Raw genomic sequence first — 18184 nt, 5'->3', positions numbered from 1 at the left:
AGAGAGAGAGAGAGAGAGAGAGAGAGAGAGAGGGAGAAAGGTAGATGATAGACAGACAGACAGATAGATAGATGATAGAATCTGCTGAGTTCTTTTAGTGTTGCTCCTATGCATATGTGATTAGGGCTAACCACTAGGGACTGGTTAACCTAACAGAATTAGGTTATCCCTAGAGGATACTGGTTGATTCTCCTTCTCAGCAGCCATCAGTTCCCTGTAGGTCTTCATCTAGGGGTGGGGCCTTGTGAGCGGCCCTCCCTCATCCATACCAGCACATCAACTGGTGCTGTCACTCAGGGTACAACTTTTTTTTAAATGTCACCTAATGCTAAATTATTGCAAATGGCAATTTTAGGGGTGTATTCTGAGCAATCCTGACACTGCTCAAGGCTTCTTCAGATGTTACTGAGGACACGCTCTTCTCAGACTAATACTGAACTACCACCTGCCCTTTATCTCTTTCCTCCTCCCGAAAGTATCCAGTGGGCTTCTCAGAGGTTTCCTGGGCTATGGCATCACAGCAGATTAGACACAGATGTAACCAGGGAAGTCTGGGAACCTTGCCTAAGCAGGAGAGTAAAAGCATTTGCAAGAAGGTAAAGCAAGGTTACATCCCCTCCTTTATTGTTATTTTAGAAAATATTGTTATTTTCCATAAACATACGGTACTGTGATAGTGATAGGTCTGTTGCTACTACTTTTAAGGATAAATATTCTAAAAGTCTGAAGATTGTAACTAATGCTAACTCGTATTAGATTTAACCCAGAAAACTAGCTTTAGACATTCCCCACAATTTTTAAGTAAAAAAGGGTGTGGTTATGCACCCCTCTAATCCCAGCACTTCAGGGCTGCAGGCAGGAGGTTCACCATGTGAATTCAAGGCCAGCTTGGTCTACATAGTGAATTCCATGCTAGTCAGAGCTACACGACAAACATAAAGGATATAAAAAATATCCAATATCAAAAAACTTCAGAAGCATTACATTTCACAGAGTCTATATTCCACATGTAATAATATAACAAAACTATACAATAATTTTTATCTTAAACTTAAGGAAGTTGTGTGTGTGTGTATGTGCCCATGTATATAAGCCTGGTGTTGCGGTAAGGGGTCCAGGTGCTCTCATTTTTTTTTTTTGAGACAAGGTCTTTCACTGAACCTGAATATTATTAATTCAGTAAGATTAGCTGGCCTGTGAACTTCAGAGAGCCAACTGTGTCCACTGCCCTAATTCTGGAGTTAAAAACACACACCACCACATCCAGATTTTATGTGAGTTCTAGGGATCTGAATTCAGCTCCTTATAAGTGAACTGGAGCAAAACCAGGAGTTACAGCTGAATTATTTCACAGAAGATAAACTAAAACAGTACAGTTTCACATTGGATGCTGTGACCAAACTAGAGCAATGCAGCAAATTAATCAGAAACCCAAGAGTGCCACGGTGTCAAAACTAAACTACAAATGCCACAAAGCAATGAGCAGTGAAGAAAATAGACTGTTTAGCAAAAACAAAGAGCCATAAGATACAAAGGTTTTTCCAAAAATCATTCTCAAGAGGATGCCCAGAAGAAATTTCCAGTACTGCAAAAAAAAAAAAAAAAAAAAGACAAAAAAAATGATGAAGGAAATCAAGGAAAAAAGAATCAATCATAAAGTGCTGTTGACTAAAGCCAAAAGGCCCCAAAAGAAAGTGCAGTGATATTTTGTTCGTGTTTTAATAAACAAAGCTTGCCTAGAGATAAGAGTGCAGAACTAAACCACTAAAGGCCAGGCAGTAGCACTCCTTTAATCCCAGGAGTCGGGAGGCAGAGGCAGAGGGCTGTCTGCTAGTTCAGGCCACCCTGGGCTATACAAGATTGAGCCAGTCTAAAAGAGAAACAGAGCCAGACGGTGGTGGCTCACACCTTTAATCTCAGTACTTGAAAGTTTTTATTGAGAACAATTAGAGTTGATGCTACAAGAAAGGAAGGCTGAAAAAAGTAAAATGAAAGCATTTATAAACATGGTAGATGTTACCGTGTGTTCATAATCGGTCTATATGTGAATGGTCTAAATATAATCATTGAAAACAATACATTTGAAAACTGCCACTAATGGTGTAAATAAAATAGAGCCATTTTAGGGGCTGGTGAGATGGCTCAGTAGATAAAGACCCTGCACCAGGTCTAAGCGAGAACCTTAGTTTGATCCCCATAAACTCACTAGGACGGAGAGAACCAGCTCCCACAAGTTGTCCTCTGATCTCAATATACACACTGTGTATACTCACACACATACAATAAATGAATGTAATAAAAAAACCCAACCCTATGGGTGTAGACAGATAAAAATGTCGCCCTTCCTCCTGCCCTGAAGTTAAAAAAAATTAAAGCAGACATGCAACAAAGACAGTGGCTGGGGAAAATGTATAGCATTAAATGTAGGTATCAAAAGCTAAGAGAGGTGTATATGAAAATCTTCTGAAGAATCAGGAAAATAAGAAAAACAATTTCATCCCACATGAAAACAAAAGATGTAATAAAAATATAAGTAGAAATCTATAAAATTAAAATAAGTTAGCATTATCCTTACACTAAAAAACTACTCCTTTGGAAAGATCGATAAATTTATCTTTATCTTTTTAGATTATATCTCTAGTCAGGTTAACAAGGAAAAAACAAACAAACAAACAACAAGACACAAGCTATGAATTCTTCAGACATTGAAAGGGCAGCAGAGACGAGATAGAGCAGTCATCCTGTATCTGCAGACTGGATTACAGCAGCAACAAAAATGACCAATGTATTTAAAAACAGAAACTACCAAAATTCACGCTCTGAGAGACGTATCACCCAAACACACTTGTAGTAAGGAAACTGAACCAGTAATTTATACCATCCCACTCTCAAAAGAGACAGCGGTCTGTTGGCATCACTATTGAACTTGACCAAATTTCATTGGAGAAGCCATGCTTTCTCAGAACTTTTGCAGGACCAGAGGTAGCCTTGACCGAGTCACTGTTAGAGGACATACACTTTTGTCTTAATTCTTCTATTTTTCTTTGCAATTATGTATATTTGTGTCTGTCTCAGTGTGTGTCTCCTGTATGGAAGCACAGTGCCTGTGGAGGACTTAAGGGGATGTCTGGTCTCCTGGAGCTGGAGTCACAGGAAGCTGGAAGCCCCAGGATGGGTGCTGGGGACCCAACCCATGTCCACTAATAGAGCATTATGAACTCTTAACCACTGGGCCATCTCTCCAGTCCCTTTCTCTGTGTGTGTTTGTGTGTGTGTGTGCGTAAGGTAATATAATTTTGATCCATTTCTAATCACTATGTAACCAGCAAAGATTTAAAAAAAAAAGTTAAAGGCGTAAAGGCAACACCCATTCCCCACCTGCTTGGTTTTCATCACCTTTTCCTTCCTCCATGCCAGGGATGGAACTCCTGAACTGACCTAAGCCACACAGGAGGGCTCAGAGTGATCTGTCCCCTCACTCAGACTGAGAAAAACTTGGCAACAGAAGGAATTAAGTTTTCACTTTTTCTAAGTGATCATTTTTGGACAAAGTTATCTTTTAGAATGATAATTAGGGAGAGATGAGAGACAGCCACTCCTACAGGAGCTCCCAGAAGTCCACACAGTGTCAGTCCAGTTATGTGACAGGAGCAAGGAAATGAAGTGAGGTGAGTTGAGGTGGCTATAGGACTCTCCAATAGCTAGCCAACAGCAGTGACAACTGCTTGTCCCAGTTCTTAATCTCCTTGTGATCTCATTGTCTCACGTTCCCGTGGACACATGGACCCTGCCAGAGAGGCCCTAGTAACACATACAAACACAGATCTTAGCAGAGACACAGGATAAGGAGAGGGGAAAGGACTTACCTGCTACTGGATCCATTGTCCCCTCCTGCCATCCCCTACACAGCCCTGAAGGTGCCCTGAGCCAAGGATTGTACCACCTCTGAGCCTCTCGGACCGGACGTTCAGAGAGAACTCTTTCCAGGTCCTTCAAAGAGGAGGAAAAAGAAAGTGAAACCGTTCAGCTGTGACTTACGTGGTTGCGTTCACATATGGCCTTTCCCCGGCCATGCCCTCCCCCGCACTCCTCCCTCTCCACTATGCCTCTGCCCAGTCTCTTCCCCAGACTGGAGGAGCAAAGACAACTCAAGTTTCTATAAAGCTGAGATCCTTTTTTCACTCCAAGGAAAGGTGGGAGAGTCTGCCAGCTCAGGGCTCAGGCTGCGGAACAAAGGGAAGGAAGTGTCTCCTTTGTCCTTAGCTGGGGTGGTGCCTGGAAGGACGAGGAAGAGAAAATTGTCCACATCTCTCAGACCTGCGGCTGTCCTGGAACCCTAGTGAGCCAGAGCTGTAGAGTTAGACCTGATATTTGTGCCCCAGGCTCAGAAAAGTTGGAAGGTGTGGCCTCCTAAAGTTCTTGGAGCTTCTGAATGTAGCCAGAAGTAAGAAAACCCTCTCCCCTGCCTCCTCCAAACAAGGGCAGTGCAGAAAACCCAGGCAGAAGTATGCCTTTGAAAGCTGGGCAACAAAGGGCTTCACCAATTTTACCCAGGTCTTGAAAACAAGAGATTTCTTGTAGAATGCGGAAGGAGTTCATAGCTAGGGCTGCAGCCCATCAAGGACAGGACAGATCTGAAGGATGGGTGCATTACATTTATTCTGTACAACTTTATCACTTACACCTAAGCCTCCTTCTGTAAGTTAGAAAACTAGCTTCAAGTGGAAAGGCAACGAAAGAGGAGTAAGGGACAGTGGCAGTACATGCCTCCATTCCCAGCGCTCGAGAGGCAGAAGCAGGCAGAGCTCTGTGAGTTCAAGGTCAGCCTAGTCTACAGAGTGAGTTCCAGGACAGCCAGGGCTACACGGAGAAACCCTGTCTCAAATACTAATAAAAAGAAAGGAAGGAACGAAAGAAGGGAGAGTAAGAACGCAAACAAAATAAGCAAACAACAAACAGAAGACTGAAAATAGAAGTAAAATATGGTGTCAAAGACAAGGTGGATGGAGCTGAAGGCTTGTGCTGAATTCAAGGCTCAGACCTCTGCTGCAGAGGGAAATTTCTGACCTGCACCAACAGGTTTCAAGAGTACACCGGTGAGCAAACAAAAGCGTACACCAAAAAGTACACTTAATGAATATGTATTTATATGACATTTTCATACCAAACTTAGCTATGCAACAGTCGATCTGTGGTTACCTGGGGCTCCAGGAGGGATTTTCTTTGTCAAGAATAAGGTCCTTTCTCAGACAGGGGTGGAGGGGGAGATGACCTGTGTCTTCCTTGTGGCAAAATTCACCAAAATAATCACGTTATGAATGTATTTTACATAGCTATAAAACTGTGCTAAAATATATAGTCTTAATAGGCTCTCATTTGGTGTGAATGAGCAGGCGAGGTTTTAGCATTATTACTATACTCTTGAGTATGTTGGTATATAATGACGCCTTTTGTTCTTATTTATATATGTCTACTGGAATAGCTTTTCTGGCTCTAAAGGATTCTTGGGGTGGGGCATGTTTCTGGCACACAAGCCTGCTCTCATGCTCCCACACACCCTGCATGAACTTGAACTTGCTGTGTTCTCCCTCCTCTCTCAGTCCCCATCCCTGGGACAGCCTGGGTCAAGTCTGCTGCTCTGATTGTGCTTGGCTGGAATGTGACTATAGGTGCCTCCATAAGAAGAGAGGGGCTCTCTCCTGTGTGGGCTAGCCTTGGTCCAAATCTAAAGCCGCAGAGTCCTCATGGGGGTCCTGGGAGGAAGTTCTCCGTGGGTCAATACATTTGGGAAATGTAGCAGAGTTCCACAGACCTCTCAGTTGAAAGCTTCTCAAAGATCCTGCTTCAGGCTCCTCAGGGATCTTCAAAGGGCTGTGCAGCCCCAGTCTGCCTGGCTTCACCTGCTGGGGCTGGGGTGGAGTGGGCTTCACTTCCTTGCCTTTTCTTTCAATTTTCTCCTGACAAACTCTAGGCATTTTAAACATGTCAGCTCTGGTTAGCACTATTGTTGTTTCCAATTTGACGATTTCTAGCCAATTTATTCTCAATCCAGTTTGAGAACATTTCAGTGCTCCACAAAGATTAAAACGAGGAAAACTTAAAATGAGGCAACAGATTGAAAAGGAGACAGTGGAAACCCCCTTCCATGTTCTCTGGAGCTGGTCCTTAGCTTCCCCCGTCGGTTACTGCACTCCAGAAGGGCCTGGATTCTCAGCAGGGCCTCTGTAACCCAAACTAATAACGCTGCTGGGGATTCCCTAGGCGCGAGGCAGGAGGGCGGGGAGATGGGGGGGTGGGGGGACACGGGGACAGAAGTGGAGCTCTCTCTTCCTGCTCTGTGTGCTGAGATCACTTTCGGTTTTCTTTTCTGGAAACCCAACGCGGCAAGGCCAGGGCAGCAAGATTTCCCGGAAGGCGTCTCCTGGCAGGGTCCAGAATCTCCTTAAAGGATCCCTGGCCGCTTTAGTGAACCTAGGAGACAGGAGACAGCCCAGCATCCAGGTGCGTTCTGCTCTTGGGTTCTGCAAAGCTGGAGTCTTCATTCTTGGGGATCAGCTTTTACCTGCTGGACCTTAGGGTCCCCAGGCTGTCTCTTGACAAAGTAGTGTTTTCCAGAGTCTTGGGGCGGGTGCCTAGGACCTACTAGGAGGTGGATAAGGGGCCGGGAGGGGCGCGCAGTGGAAGCTAAGACACAGTTTCTTTTCGGAAAGTTAAAGACTGCTGGGGACAGTTTCCTGTGCTTGCTTCTGAGGTTGAACCCTGCATGTGCCCACGGTGGGTGGTGCCTTCAGCATCTACCAGGCATTTGCCTAATTTTGAAGCTAATGAGAAAGAGAAAAATACGGAGCGTCTCTGTAGCCTGTTATGAGGTTTCCGGTTTTTTTTTGGGGGGGGGGAGGTGTTGTTTGTTTGTTTTGACAAATTTATGTTCATTTCCTTGAAATATATTCCTCTGCATGAAAATTCAAAGGGATTCGTATTTTAGGGTTCATGATACTGATTACCAAATGAGGCAGGGAACCCTTGAGCTGGTTTACATTTCTACCATTAACAGGGATTATGACTACCGTTTTCTCTGTAGGCTGCTTTGATATGAATATCTACTGTGAAGTCGTTCCCACTTTCCTGGCTACTCCCACTTGCTGCGTTTTAATGCACTTATTGTACATGTGGCTCATTTTTATTGATTGTTTTGTTTGGGCTTTGTCTTTCCTACTGTGTGTTTGCCTTTTCCTAATTTATTTGTAAGACCCTTTAACATAATAAAAACTTGGATGCTGGTGTCTATGAGATGCAGTATCTTTTTTTTTCTGTTTTTATTTGAAGACAGAGTTTCACTATGTAGCTCTGACTGTCCTGGAACTTACTATGTAGACCAGGCTGACCTCAAACTCCACAGAGATTATGAGTCATTTTGTCAGGCTTGAGATACAGTGTCTTGCACAGTGAAAAACAAAATATTAGCACCAGGCAGACTCTGCTGTACCATTGGTTTCCTTGGGCTTTGTTACTTAACCTCTCTGGGGTCTGGTTTTCATCATTTGGAAACCGTGGCAGATGAGGAATGAGAACACTGTCACTGTCTTACTCTGAATCCTGTTGTATAGTAAGCCATCCTAAACAGAGCCCAGAGTGTGTATCCCTTCTGGACTCCCCTCTCTCCACATGAGCTCTGTCAACAACTTTCTCTCACACCTGGCCTCAACTGCCAGGATTTTCTCAGAACTGAAGGCTACTGATGGTACTTCCATCGTCCTGCCCTACAGTCCTGCAGCAGGTGATGATGATGCTCCTTATCTTCCTCCTCCTCCTCCTCCTCCTCCTCCTTCTTTCCTTATTTTTTTTTTCCCTGCCAAGGTTAAGGAATTTGGAAATTAGTACAAATGAACAGGACTGCTTAGTTTGCCACTGGGATTAAATCCCTAGAAACACTCACTAATTACAGTTTAATATTCTGTTTAACAAAAGATGAAAGGGGGTATCCTTGTCTGCTTTGTGTTTAAAAAATAAAACAAAATAAACTTCAGTGTTAGCTGGGGACATAGCTCAGTGCTAGGGCACTTACCAAAGAAGCACAAGGGCTCAGTCCCCAGGACTGCCAAGTACCAAGTGCTCCCCCAAATGACGGCACTGTTTACTAGGGTTTCTGCTTTTACAACACTTTGCCATTGCTGTGTCACCTAGGAAGTTTTGGTCCTGTTACAACTGACTGGTTATTTCCTCCTGATCTGGAAGTGGTCGGTTTTTATGAACATCATATGGTTATGGGAACAGGTACAGGTCTGTCTGGAAGAATGAAGTGGATTTATAAATCCAAACGGTGACATCACTTTGACCAATCCTATTTTTCACACCCTTCCTGGTTTTATTTTGTGTCGCCTGTTTGTGTAAAAATATGTGGGTTTTTTCAGTGTCTAAATATGGCCAGGTTTTTAGCTGTCCACATTTGGCTGTCTCTGTTCTTGAGAACATTGGTACGGGATGGGCTCAGCTGCAGTGTGGTGATCTGTTCTAACCCTGCTCAGTGTCAAGCACTCATTCAACTGTAAACCAGCAGCCAGAAGAAAAGTCAATGTTTGGTACCTTCTCAGCCAGGTCCACATTGTATCATCTAGCATGAGAGTTACCCCACCCTTGTCTGCATTGGAGCTCTCCACAGCTACATAGTTGCAATGACAGTGAGCATCTTGCATACTTTGTGAACTCAGGAAGATACTACCAGTGAAATCCTAAGAACAAAGGCTGGACATAACAACCACTCAGGGAATAGCAGATATTTTCAAAAGCCACTTGATGCTTGAAAATGCCTTTCAGGGTGGTGGCATGTTATTGTCTGTCACTCTCAGCCTCTGTGGTCTCTGGGCACTGCCTTTGTTTTCTGTATGCACAGATCTTTTAGACTTGGGTCTATAGACCACTAAGGGATGGTTGAGGACTAGAATAGCTACCTTCAAGTACTCATTCCAACAAGAGCAACTCCCCATACTCTGAACAGCCTCTGTCTCTGTCTCCTCAGCCTGCCTCTTTCCCCAGGATGTTCACCATGACAAAGGCCATTGAGGACGTTCTTCTCCAGCACTTCATTCAGACGAAGCTGGACATTGCCTATGCCATCAACAAGCCTTTCCCTTTCTTCGAAGCCCTCCGAGACCACTGCTTCATCACTGAAAAAATATATAAGGTGAGGCCTGCGGACCCTCCACAAGGCAGTCCAGTCCCCACTAAGTATGTTCCACTATTGAGATCTAAGCCTATAACCCACCAGGGCTTCTCTGTGTAGCCCTAGCTGTCTTAGACCTCACTCTGTAGACCAGGCTGGCCTCAACAGAAAACATTCAAGATCTGACTGTCTGTCTCCTAGGATTAAAAGCATGTGTCATAAAGCCTGGCTTTTTTTTTTTTCAATTTCAATCATGTATTTGTTTGAGGGTGGAGGTGGGTACATGCATGATGTGGAGGTAGAAGGACAACTTGTAGACTCTTTTCTTTCCTTCCATGATATGGATCCTGGGGATCCGACCCCTGTCCTCAGGCTCAATAGCCAATACCTTCACCCACTTAGCCAGCCTCAGCAGCCCAAAGTAGCTTTCTTACAATATAGAAAACCACAAATATAGACTTCTCAGCTCAATGAAGAACGATTCAAACTAATTCTTCCTTGCTCCACACTTTGAAGGATTCTCTGGATGCTTGTCGGAATCTGGTCCCTGTATCCAGAGTGGTGCACAATGTTCTCACCAGTCTGGAGCGGACTTTCCACCCGTCACTGCTGCTGACATTGTTCAGCCAAGTCAACCTGCGCGAATACCCCAGCCTGGGGGAAGTTTTCAGAAGCTTCAAAAATGGTAACGTGCTTGGTTTCTCCAAAATCTTTTCCATGTGCAGTGTTACTATACTAAAAGCCTGGGTTTGTTTCCAGTGTGGAATATGCATCCCAATGCCTGTTCTTCCTGTGAAAAGGTAAACCACACTCACTCACAAAAGCAGCTGGAGGGGGTAGCCTTTGCTGCCTTGATCTTGATTGCCCCAAGGTGAATTTTTATAGGACACAGATGTTTTTGTTGCAGCTACTCAGTGAATTTTTGTTCAGGTATAACTTTGTTTGTGACAGGGTCTCATGATGTAGTCCTTCTGCTTTGGTCTTCTTTCCAAGTGCTGGTGTTACTGGTGTGAGCCCGCCATGTCAGTCTTGAAAATGTAAGGTACTGGGCCATCTCCAGGGAGCACCCGAGGTGACAGAAATGCCAGAGGTCAGATGTGGAAGAAAAACAGGGAGCTCTAGAGATGGAGAGGGAGGAAATGGATTCAATGTGCATCTCTCTGAGACAGTGTGGTTGTGCAGCACAATTTCTATGACCATCTCATGTGTCCTTAAAACAACCTATGATGTCATTGTTAACTGCTCTTGACAGACAAGGAAAGTTTGGCGGGAACTCCCACAGTGATTTGCTTTAGAAGTAGGACTGGGAACGCCTATATGGATTTCCCAAGACAGAGGCTAAGATAGTAACCACTACGGCAACAGCCATCAGGAAAGCAGCTTGTAAGGTTGGAGGAGAGAAGAAAGAGCTCGCAAAGACGAGGGAGACAGACACAGACATGGAAAGAGGGTAGGAGAAAGGATGGAGCATGAGGGGTGATGGAACAGGAAGAGCTGGGACGTTTGTAGAGCCCCATTTCTGGCCCACAATGCCTGAGATAATTTCGCTTACAATGAGAAATAGGTTTTGGAGAGCTCTGGCCTGTCATAGTTGAAGCCTCTAGCAAGGTAGTGTGTCACAGCAGGAATGTGTGACAAAGTAAAACTACTCACTGTGTGTTCTGAAAATGAAGAGAGACTTGGATTCCATAATCCCCTTCAAGGGATGCTCCAGTGACCGAAGAGGGCTGGTCAGCCCCTCCTCTTAAAGTGTCACCCTTTTCCTGTAGTGCAGTGATTCTCAGCCTGACTTCCTAACACTGCCATCCTTCAATACAGCTCCTTATGTTGTGGAGACCCCCAGCCACAAAGTTATTTTCATTGCTACTTCATAACTGTAATGTTGTTACAGATATGAACCATAATATAAATATCTGATAAGCAGGATATCTGAAATTCAATCCCTGTGAAAAGGTCATATGAGCTCCAAAAGGGTCAAGAACCATGTCTGTAGTGTCACCCTGGAATCCAAACCCTTGATGCCTAAGTTTTGAGGGGACATTGGATATCTAAACTATAGCAGCTGGATAAATAAAGGAGTAAAAAGAAGGGCAGAAACAGGTCTGGTGAGTTGAGGTGGGATTAAGAGGACCACCAGGAGATAAAACCAACGGACACTGCAGAGAGCATACCCAGCAGAGTCCAAACACAGTCACACTGCACTGTGACACTGTCGTCGCTGGGGTCACTATTGATGACACTTCACCATCTAAAGCCTCCTCCCCAGAGGAGAGATGATTCCTTAAGCTAAGAGAACAGTGGAGGGTATGCTGTACCTCAAAACCAGAGCAGCTGCCCATACATCTGTCCCTGGCAAGACCAGGAGAACACGAGCTTCCAGTATACGCTGAAGTCCTCCGAGACCTGACTGGGCTCATCTCCTTGCCAGTGCAGCTCTGTGGTTTTGTTTTAAATCTTGTTTGTGTCCATGATTTTTCTCATTTGTGGGTCAAGGCATCTTTATTTCTGAAATAAATGATGAAGAACAGTCTTAAGAGAAACCAGCCCCAATCTATTAAAGGGAACAGTGTGTGCAAAGCCAAGGGCCTGGTGTTAGGATGGAGACAAAGGTCATAGGTCGAACCCACTGAAGTGACCAGATTGTAGGGTGCAATAGGGCCTGCAGGAATGAGCAGAAACTAGAAGATCAAGGTCTCAATGCACTCTGCTAAGAAGACTTTGTTTCATTTATTCCAGGGAGATATATTTATCTGTTAAAATAGGAACCTTTGTTAAAATTGCACAATTAAAATTGTATGTTAAAATTTTGCACAATTGACTAAGTTCTATAAAACTAAAATTACAGAAACTTAAATCCCTGGGTACAAAATATCCAATTTTATGTGTCAAAACCAGTTTTGCTTAACTTTCTTTTATTTATTTATTTATTTATTTTTTTATTTATTCATTTATTTATTTATTTATTCTTGCTGTCATCTTTCAAAACCTTTTCCAAACATTTGGTCACATCATCCTCTCCCCTCCCTCAACTCCTTTCAGCTCCTCCCATTCTACCCACCCCACTTCATAGTCTTTCTCTCTCTTAGGAAGCTCAAGCCCAGTATACACCTTTAAGCCCAGCACTTGGCAAGCAGAGGCAGGTAGATCTCTGTGGATTTGAAACCAGCTTGGTCTATTGAGTGAGTTCCAAGGCAGCCAGGGCTTTTACATAGAGGAAACTCTATGTTAGAAAAAACACAAAAACAAAAATCAAACAACCCTCCCCCCAAAAAAAAGAACCAAATCAGAACAAACAGACAAAAAGCACATATAGACACTAATAAAACTAAAAAAAAAAAAAAAATAAGAAAAAGAAAAAGAAAAAAAATGGAGTCCATCTTGTGCTAGCCAATTATTCCTCAGAATGGGGGCCTGACCTGGAATGTTATTGATATATCCAGTGTCATTCCACTGATGAAAACTGATTTTCTCTTTTCCATCAAGTATTAGATGCAAAGAGCTTCTTTGTTAGAAGCAGAACTTTGTGCCCACTTCCCATTCTCAGGGCTCAGATGTTTGTCTGGTTTGGACTTGGTCTTGGGCATGTTGACACATTCTCTGTGCGTTCAGTGTGCACCAGTCCCTCTGTGTGTAAAGGAAGCTGTTTCCAAGGAGTCATCGACCACCTCTGGTCTTATGATCTTTGCACCTCCTCTTTAGCATAGATCCCTGAGCTTTGAGGGAGGACGTGACAGATATCCCATTTAGGACTGAGTACTCCAAAGTTGAGGAAATGCTGCCATGACATCCAGGTGAAAGGCATTTTTTATTTAGTGATCAATTGGGGAGGGTCCAGCCCACGGTGGGTGGTCCTAGAGTCTATAAGAAAGCAGGTTGAGCAAGCCATGGCGAGCAAGCCAGCTTCCCCCCATGGCTTCTGCATCAGCTCCTGTCTCTGGGATCCTGCCCCATTTGAGTCCTGTCCTGACTTCCATCAGTGGTGAACAGCAATGCTGGAGTGTAAGCCAAATAAACCCTTTCCTCTCCAACTTGCTTTTTGGTCATGGTATTTTGTTGCAGCAATAGAAAGCCTCACTAAGACATCTCCCACTCTCTGAATGTTGTCCAGCCGTGGGTCTCTGTGTTAATTCCCATCTTCCACAAGAAGAAGCTTCTCTGGCGAGGGTTGATTAGTGCAGTGATCTATGGGTGTATTAGGGTTCTCTAGAGGAACAGAAATAATGTAATTTATAGAAAGAGGATTTATTAAAATGGTTTACAGGCTGTAGCTCAGCTAGTCCAACAATGGCTGTCCACCAATGGAATGTTCAATAATACAGTAGTTGTTCAACCAAAGAGGCTGGGTATCTTAGCTGGTGGTCTTCAATAGACTCTGAAATCCCAAAGAAGTAAGCTGTATTGCCAGTTCTTGCCAGAAAGAACAATCATGCAAAGAGAGCTAGCTTCCTTCTTCCATGTCCTTTATATAAACTGCCAGAAGAAGGTGTGTCCCAGATTAGAGGTGGGGCTTAACACCTAAAAAGATGGTAATTCCAGATGTAGTCAAGGTCATGGCCAATAATAGCCATCACGATAAGTATAGCAAAACATTATTAGTAGTGATTGTGTTGCTATGCTCATTTAGAAAATTAACGTAGTAGATTTTACTTGAGGTCCATGACTTATCTCGTCTTAGATATTTGGACATATTAACAGTGTTGAATGTGGGTTCGATCTCATAACACTGCCCTTACATCCAATAGAAAGGTAGTTGGTCACCCCCATAGCGTTTGTGCCACTATTGCAGTAGTGAGTACAGCAGGTCGCAGTATTGTAAGTCACTATTGTAGCTCACAGCATTTCTAGCTGGGTGAGACTGATGATGACTTTTCACCTCTGGTAGTTTGCATAGGACCTTCTCCAGCACTAAGAATGCTAGTCCATGGTGGTGAAGCTTCTCGTTGAACACTAGCGTGATTTCTTCCTGCAACATGGCATAAGTGTATGGTGCATTCAGCAATAGGGTCTTATTAGCAGGTTATGGAGAGTAACCAATATCACTGGTAATGATCTGTAATGTTTGGGGCAGGGGAACCTCTGGTACTCCTTTGGACAATGACTCAAAAAGATGTGATGCTTTCCTGGAGCTAGGAGTTTTATTTGGTTGCATATGATAACTTATCAGGGCATTCTCTCCCCTGTTACATAATAACTTTGTTTAAATTCCACTTATATTTGTGTATATTTTAGGGAGCTTCTACAGTAGTAGGTTTCTATATGGTCCACTCAATTTTTGGTGATATATCAGGGACTAAATAGCACTGAGTGTCCAAATGAAATAAAAGCCAAAAGCAGCCACAAATGGACACGGATGGTGATGAACCTGTTCTGTGCATCTTGGGAAAACCAGTAACTCTGCCTCCTGTGCTGTGGGAGAAGATGCACTAGGCAATCCTATCTGCCAGATAACTTCCAGTGTCGTGATTTGTGTTCCTTTGCTAATTCCAGTTGTTACTGCATATGAAAGGAATAAGAGAAGTGCGCAGACCTTACCGAAAGCCCCAGCTGTCCTAGCAGAAGGGCGCTCTTTCCAGACTCTGCTGCCATTGCCACCGCCACAACCATCTCCACCAAGCCATCCGTCCTCTGCATCAAGAGTCGGTGAGCCCCGAGCAGCCTCACAGCAAATCACTGAGATACTGGATGAGCAGCCTAGTCCTTCTCCCCCAGCTGTGCCTCCCGCTGCCTTCGTGCAGGAAGGAAAGACCACTCCAGGCAAGAAACAGATCTTCTCCTGCAACTTGTAACCATACCGGGGATGCTTGTTCCCTGTTTCTTAGAACCCCAGATTGCTGCCTTTTGTTAATCTGTTCCTTTCTGTGCACCCTCGTCTCCACCAACATACAAACCTTTCTAAGATAATAGCAAGCATTGCCAGTGGCCAGGGAGGCTCAGATCCCAGAACACCTTCTTGCTACACCTGGACACCTCAACCTCTGTCCTTGGCCTTGGTACTTCACCTTCCCTGAGCCTTTAGGGCAGTGGTTCTCAACCTTCCTAGTGCTGTGACCCTTTAATACAGTTCCTTAAGTTGTGGTGATGCTCAGTCATAACAATTGTTTTCATTGCTACTTCATGTCTGTAATTTTTCTACTTTTATGAATTGTAATGCAAATATTTTTCAAGATGGAGGTTTGCCAAAGGGGTCGCAGTCCACAGGTTGAGAACTGCTACTTTAGGCTTGTTAGTCTCCTCCTTATAGCCAACCTTGTAATCCATGGTTTTCCTTCCTACATCAGCTGCCTCTAACAACTTAACCACTACAACTGATGAAGAAGCAGACTCAGAAAGGACGTCCAGCACTTCCTCTGGCACGGGACAAGGTAACACTGACTGGGCTGTGGATCGGGACGATGTGCACGCCCAAAGGGAGGAACCTCAGGAGAAATAGATGGGCATGAGAATAAATGGGGAGAGATACAGACGGGACTTTCTGCAGACTCACACTGCAAAGGAAATCTTCAAGGCTGCTGTTGTGCACTGGGGGTGTAGCTCAGTGGAGGGTCACTCCCCTGGTAGATGCGAGACTCCTGGGTTCAATCCATAGTATATAGAATCCCACTTTCTGTTCTGAAATGGCACATAACATGTTACACACTTGTACTGGTGATTCTTCGCTGACTATAGAAGCCTTGAGTTTCAGCCTTACTCATTTCTTTTTATTTCATAGTATGTTAAGGGTAGAACCCAAGGCCTCTTGCATGCTAGACAAACACTGACCTACATGCCCAACCCTCCGTATTTATTTTTAGATGAATTTGATTCCAGGGCACATGTATGTTATTAAAACTATTAGAAAATATTATAAAAATGTTAAAGGTCTGTGGGACCTGATTTAGCTTCCAGACTTGTGACACTTGCCTTCCCCAAACCACCATTATAATGAAGTTTGGTCACATTAACTACAGCAGAATGTATTACTGACATTGCCAAAGATATGTATTATGGATTCCCTGCTCTCCAGGCCTGAGAATAAAAGAGTCGTGTTTGAACTCAGTGACATTTCCTCCACTCCTCTGATACATGTCACTCAAAGTTCAACCGAATCAGAAAGCTAACAACAATAGAAGGTCTCATCCTCTGCTTTTTCTTTTAAAAAAAAGAAGAAATACTGTTAGTAAATTAATGAGTTGCTAATTAAGAGTAAGCAATGGTTCGCTGTTGCTTCTCTATCCTGCTTTACCCGGGTTGCCTGCGTTCCTCGCTGGTCAGTTAGAAACACATTTGTTCTCTTTACCACTCTGGTCCCTACCTGCTCATCCTGAAAGCCTTGATTCTTTTCTTCCCTCTGCTCAGCATCCTCCGTGGACCCCCAGAGAAATGATAAAGATGACTCTCCAGAGATGCCCCACAGTCGGCCAGGCCCAATCCCAGGTAACTTGCCTTTGGCCTAAACGGACATCCTTTTTGGGGTATTTACACCACCCATTCTCCTCCTTGACATCCAGGCCTTGTAACCCAAGATCTTCCTTCCTCCTCCAGTGATCAAAGGCAATTTAACATCCAAGGTTAAGGAGGAAGAAGCCTCAGGAGGGCAGCCTCCCCGTTCCCCTGGCGCTGTGCAAGGTAACACTGGCTAAGGGTGATTTAACTGTTAGTAGTCTTGATTGGGATAGTTTAAACTTACCTCTGATTGGGTGCTTAGGGAGTCAGGAACCCTGAGCTCCTGAAGGGAGAGAAAGAGTTGTGGGGAAGGCAAGGACGAAGGACCGGGAAGGTAGTCTTGTAGGAACCGATCACAAAGATCAGAAAGCCCACTCACGCCTGCCAGACTCTAAAATGTTGCTCAAGAATCGGTGTTAAAATGTTAAGGTATTGCCGGGTGATGGTGGCGCACGCCTTTAATCCCAGCACTCGGGAGGCAGAGGCAGGCGGATCTCTGTGAGTTCGAGACCAGCCTGATCTACAGAGCTAGTTCCAGGACAGGCTCCAAAGCCACAAGGTATTAACTAACAGAGAGAATTTCTCAGCCACAAAGGACTGTGGTGGACTCCAGGAGAGAAGAGGACAAGGCAGGGCTGGACTGTGTGACCTTGCTTCTGTGACAAAGTCACTGCAATAAGTAAGACTCAAAATGACCCCAACAAAATGCCACACAGACAGACAGCAGAAACCCTGTGTGTCTCCAGTGATGGGTGATCCAATTGGTATGGATAACTTTGATGTCACCCTGACTATGGGAGCAGACCCTCGGTGCTGGTTAATTCTATATCGTATAGAGTGCTAAGAATGCTTCTTATTAAATGATATGAAAAGAAAAATTACTTTGAAAGTAGTAATTCTACAGTAAACTGTAAATGGTTTACAGTGTGCCTCAGGTATCTGGTCAGAAGTTAAGACAATTTTCATAGTGTTGTGTAAGCAGCAGACAGCCTTAAGGAGGTGGATCTTTATCTGTTACAGCTTCAAGCCCCCTTGTTTTTCTTATTGCATCAAAGTTAGCAGAATTTCAAAATGTATTTGCTGTTAACAGATGCATAGGTAGCAACAACAAGGTGGTCAGAGCTGGAAAAGTGGCTCAGTGGCAAAGATCACGGGCTGCTCTTCCAGAGGACCTGAGTTCAATTCCCAGCACCTACATGGAAGCTCATAACCATCTGTAACTCCAGCCCTGAAGGATATGGCGCCCTATTCTGGCCTTTGTGGCCACCAGGCACACATGTGGTACCCAGACACACATGCAGGCAAAACACCCAGGTACAAAAAGTTTTAGAAAGAGTAACAAGGTCAGATGAAGGCAGATCCCTGCTGCCTGGCAGATCCCTGGCTTCACTCCCTTTCGGTAGAGTTCTTCTCCTGTCTTTCTTCACACACTCTCTTCAGTACACTCTGAGCTCTGAGGTGGGTTCTGTTTTGTTTTGCTAGTGGCAAAAAATGATTCTCCAGCACCGAATGACCTGGAAATGGCCCAGGAAGCACCCAGCGCTCCTGCAAAGCAGAAAAAGGATTCTCCAGTTCTGAATGACCTGGAAATGGCCCAGGAAG

General features: G+C 44.2%; 2 protein-coding genes across 2 annotated transcripts in view; one reads left to right on the top strand and one right to left on the bottom strand.

The window, feature by feature from the left end:
* The window catches only part of LOC101995388 (nuclear body protein SP140-like protein), a 40193-nt gene extending 36104 nt beyond the window's left edge, over nt 1-4089 (bottom strand). Inside the window, exon 1 of the mRNA XM_026786375.1 lies at nt 3867-4089. Coding sequence (XP_026642176.1) covers nt 3867-3898 — 32 coding nt within the window. The 5' untranslated portion in view covers nt 3899-4089. The remainder of the gene's footprint in view (nt 1-3866) is intronic.
* A 2265-nt stretch (nt 4090-6354) lies between these two features.
* LOC101990064 (interferon-induced protein 75-like) overlaps nt 6355-18184 on the top strand; it is a 17169-nt gene continuing 5339 nt past the window's right edge. The window contains exons 1-8 of the mRNA XM_026786478.1: nt 6355-6501; nt 9017-9181; nt 9677-9845; nt 14648-14914; nt 15439-15522; nt 16496-16573; nt 16682-16765; nt 18065-18184. Of these exons, the coding sequence (XP_026642279.1) occupies nt 9035-9181; nt 9677-9845; nt 14648-14914; nt 15439-15522; nt 16496-16573; nt 16682-16765; nt 18065-18184 (949 nt within the window). The 5' untranslated portion in view covers nt 6355-6501; nt 9017-9034. The remainder of the gene's footprint in view (nt 6502-9016; nt 9182-9676; nt 9846-14647; nt 14915-15438; nt 15523-16495; nt 16574-16681; nt 16766-18064) is intronic.

This window comes from Microtus ochrogaster, linkage group LG4, assembly GCF_000317375.1.
Source record: "Microtus ochrogaster isolate Prairie Vole_2 linkage group LG4, MicOch1.0, whole genome shotgun sequence".
Taxonomy (NCBI): Eukaryota; Metazoa; Chordata; class Mammalia; order Rodentia; family Cricetidae; genus Microtus; species Microtus ochrogaster.
This window is presented reverse-complemented; position numbering and strand designations above follow the sequence as displayed.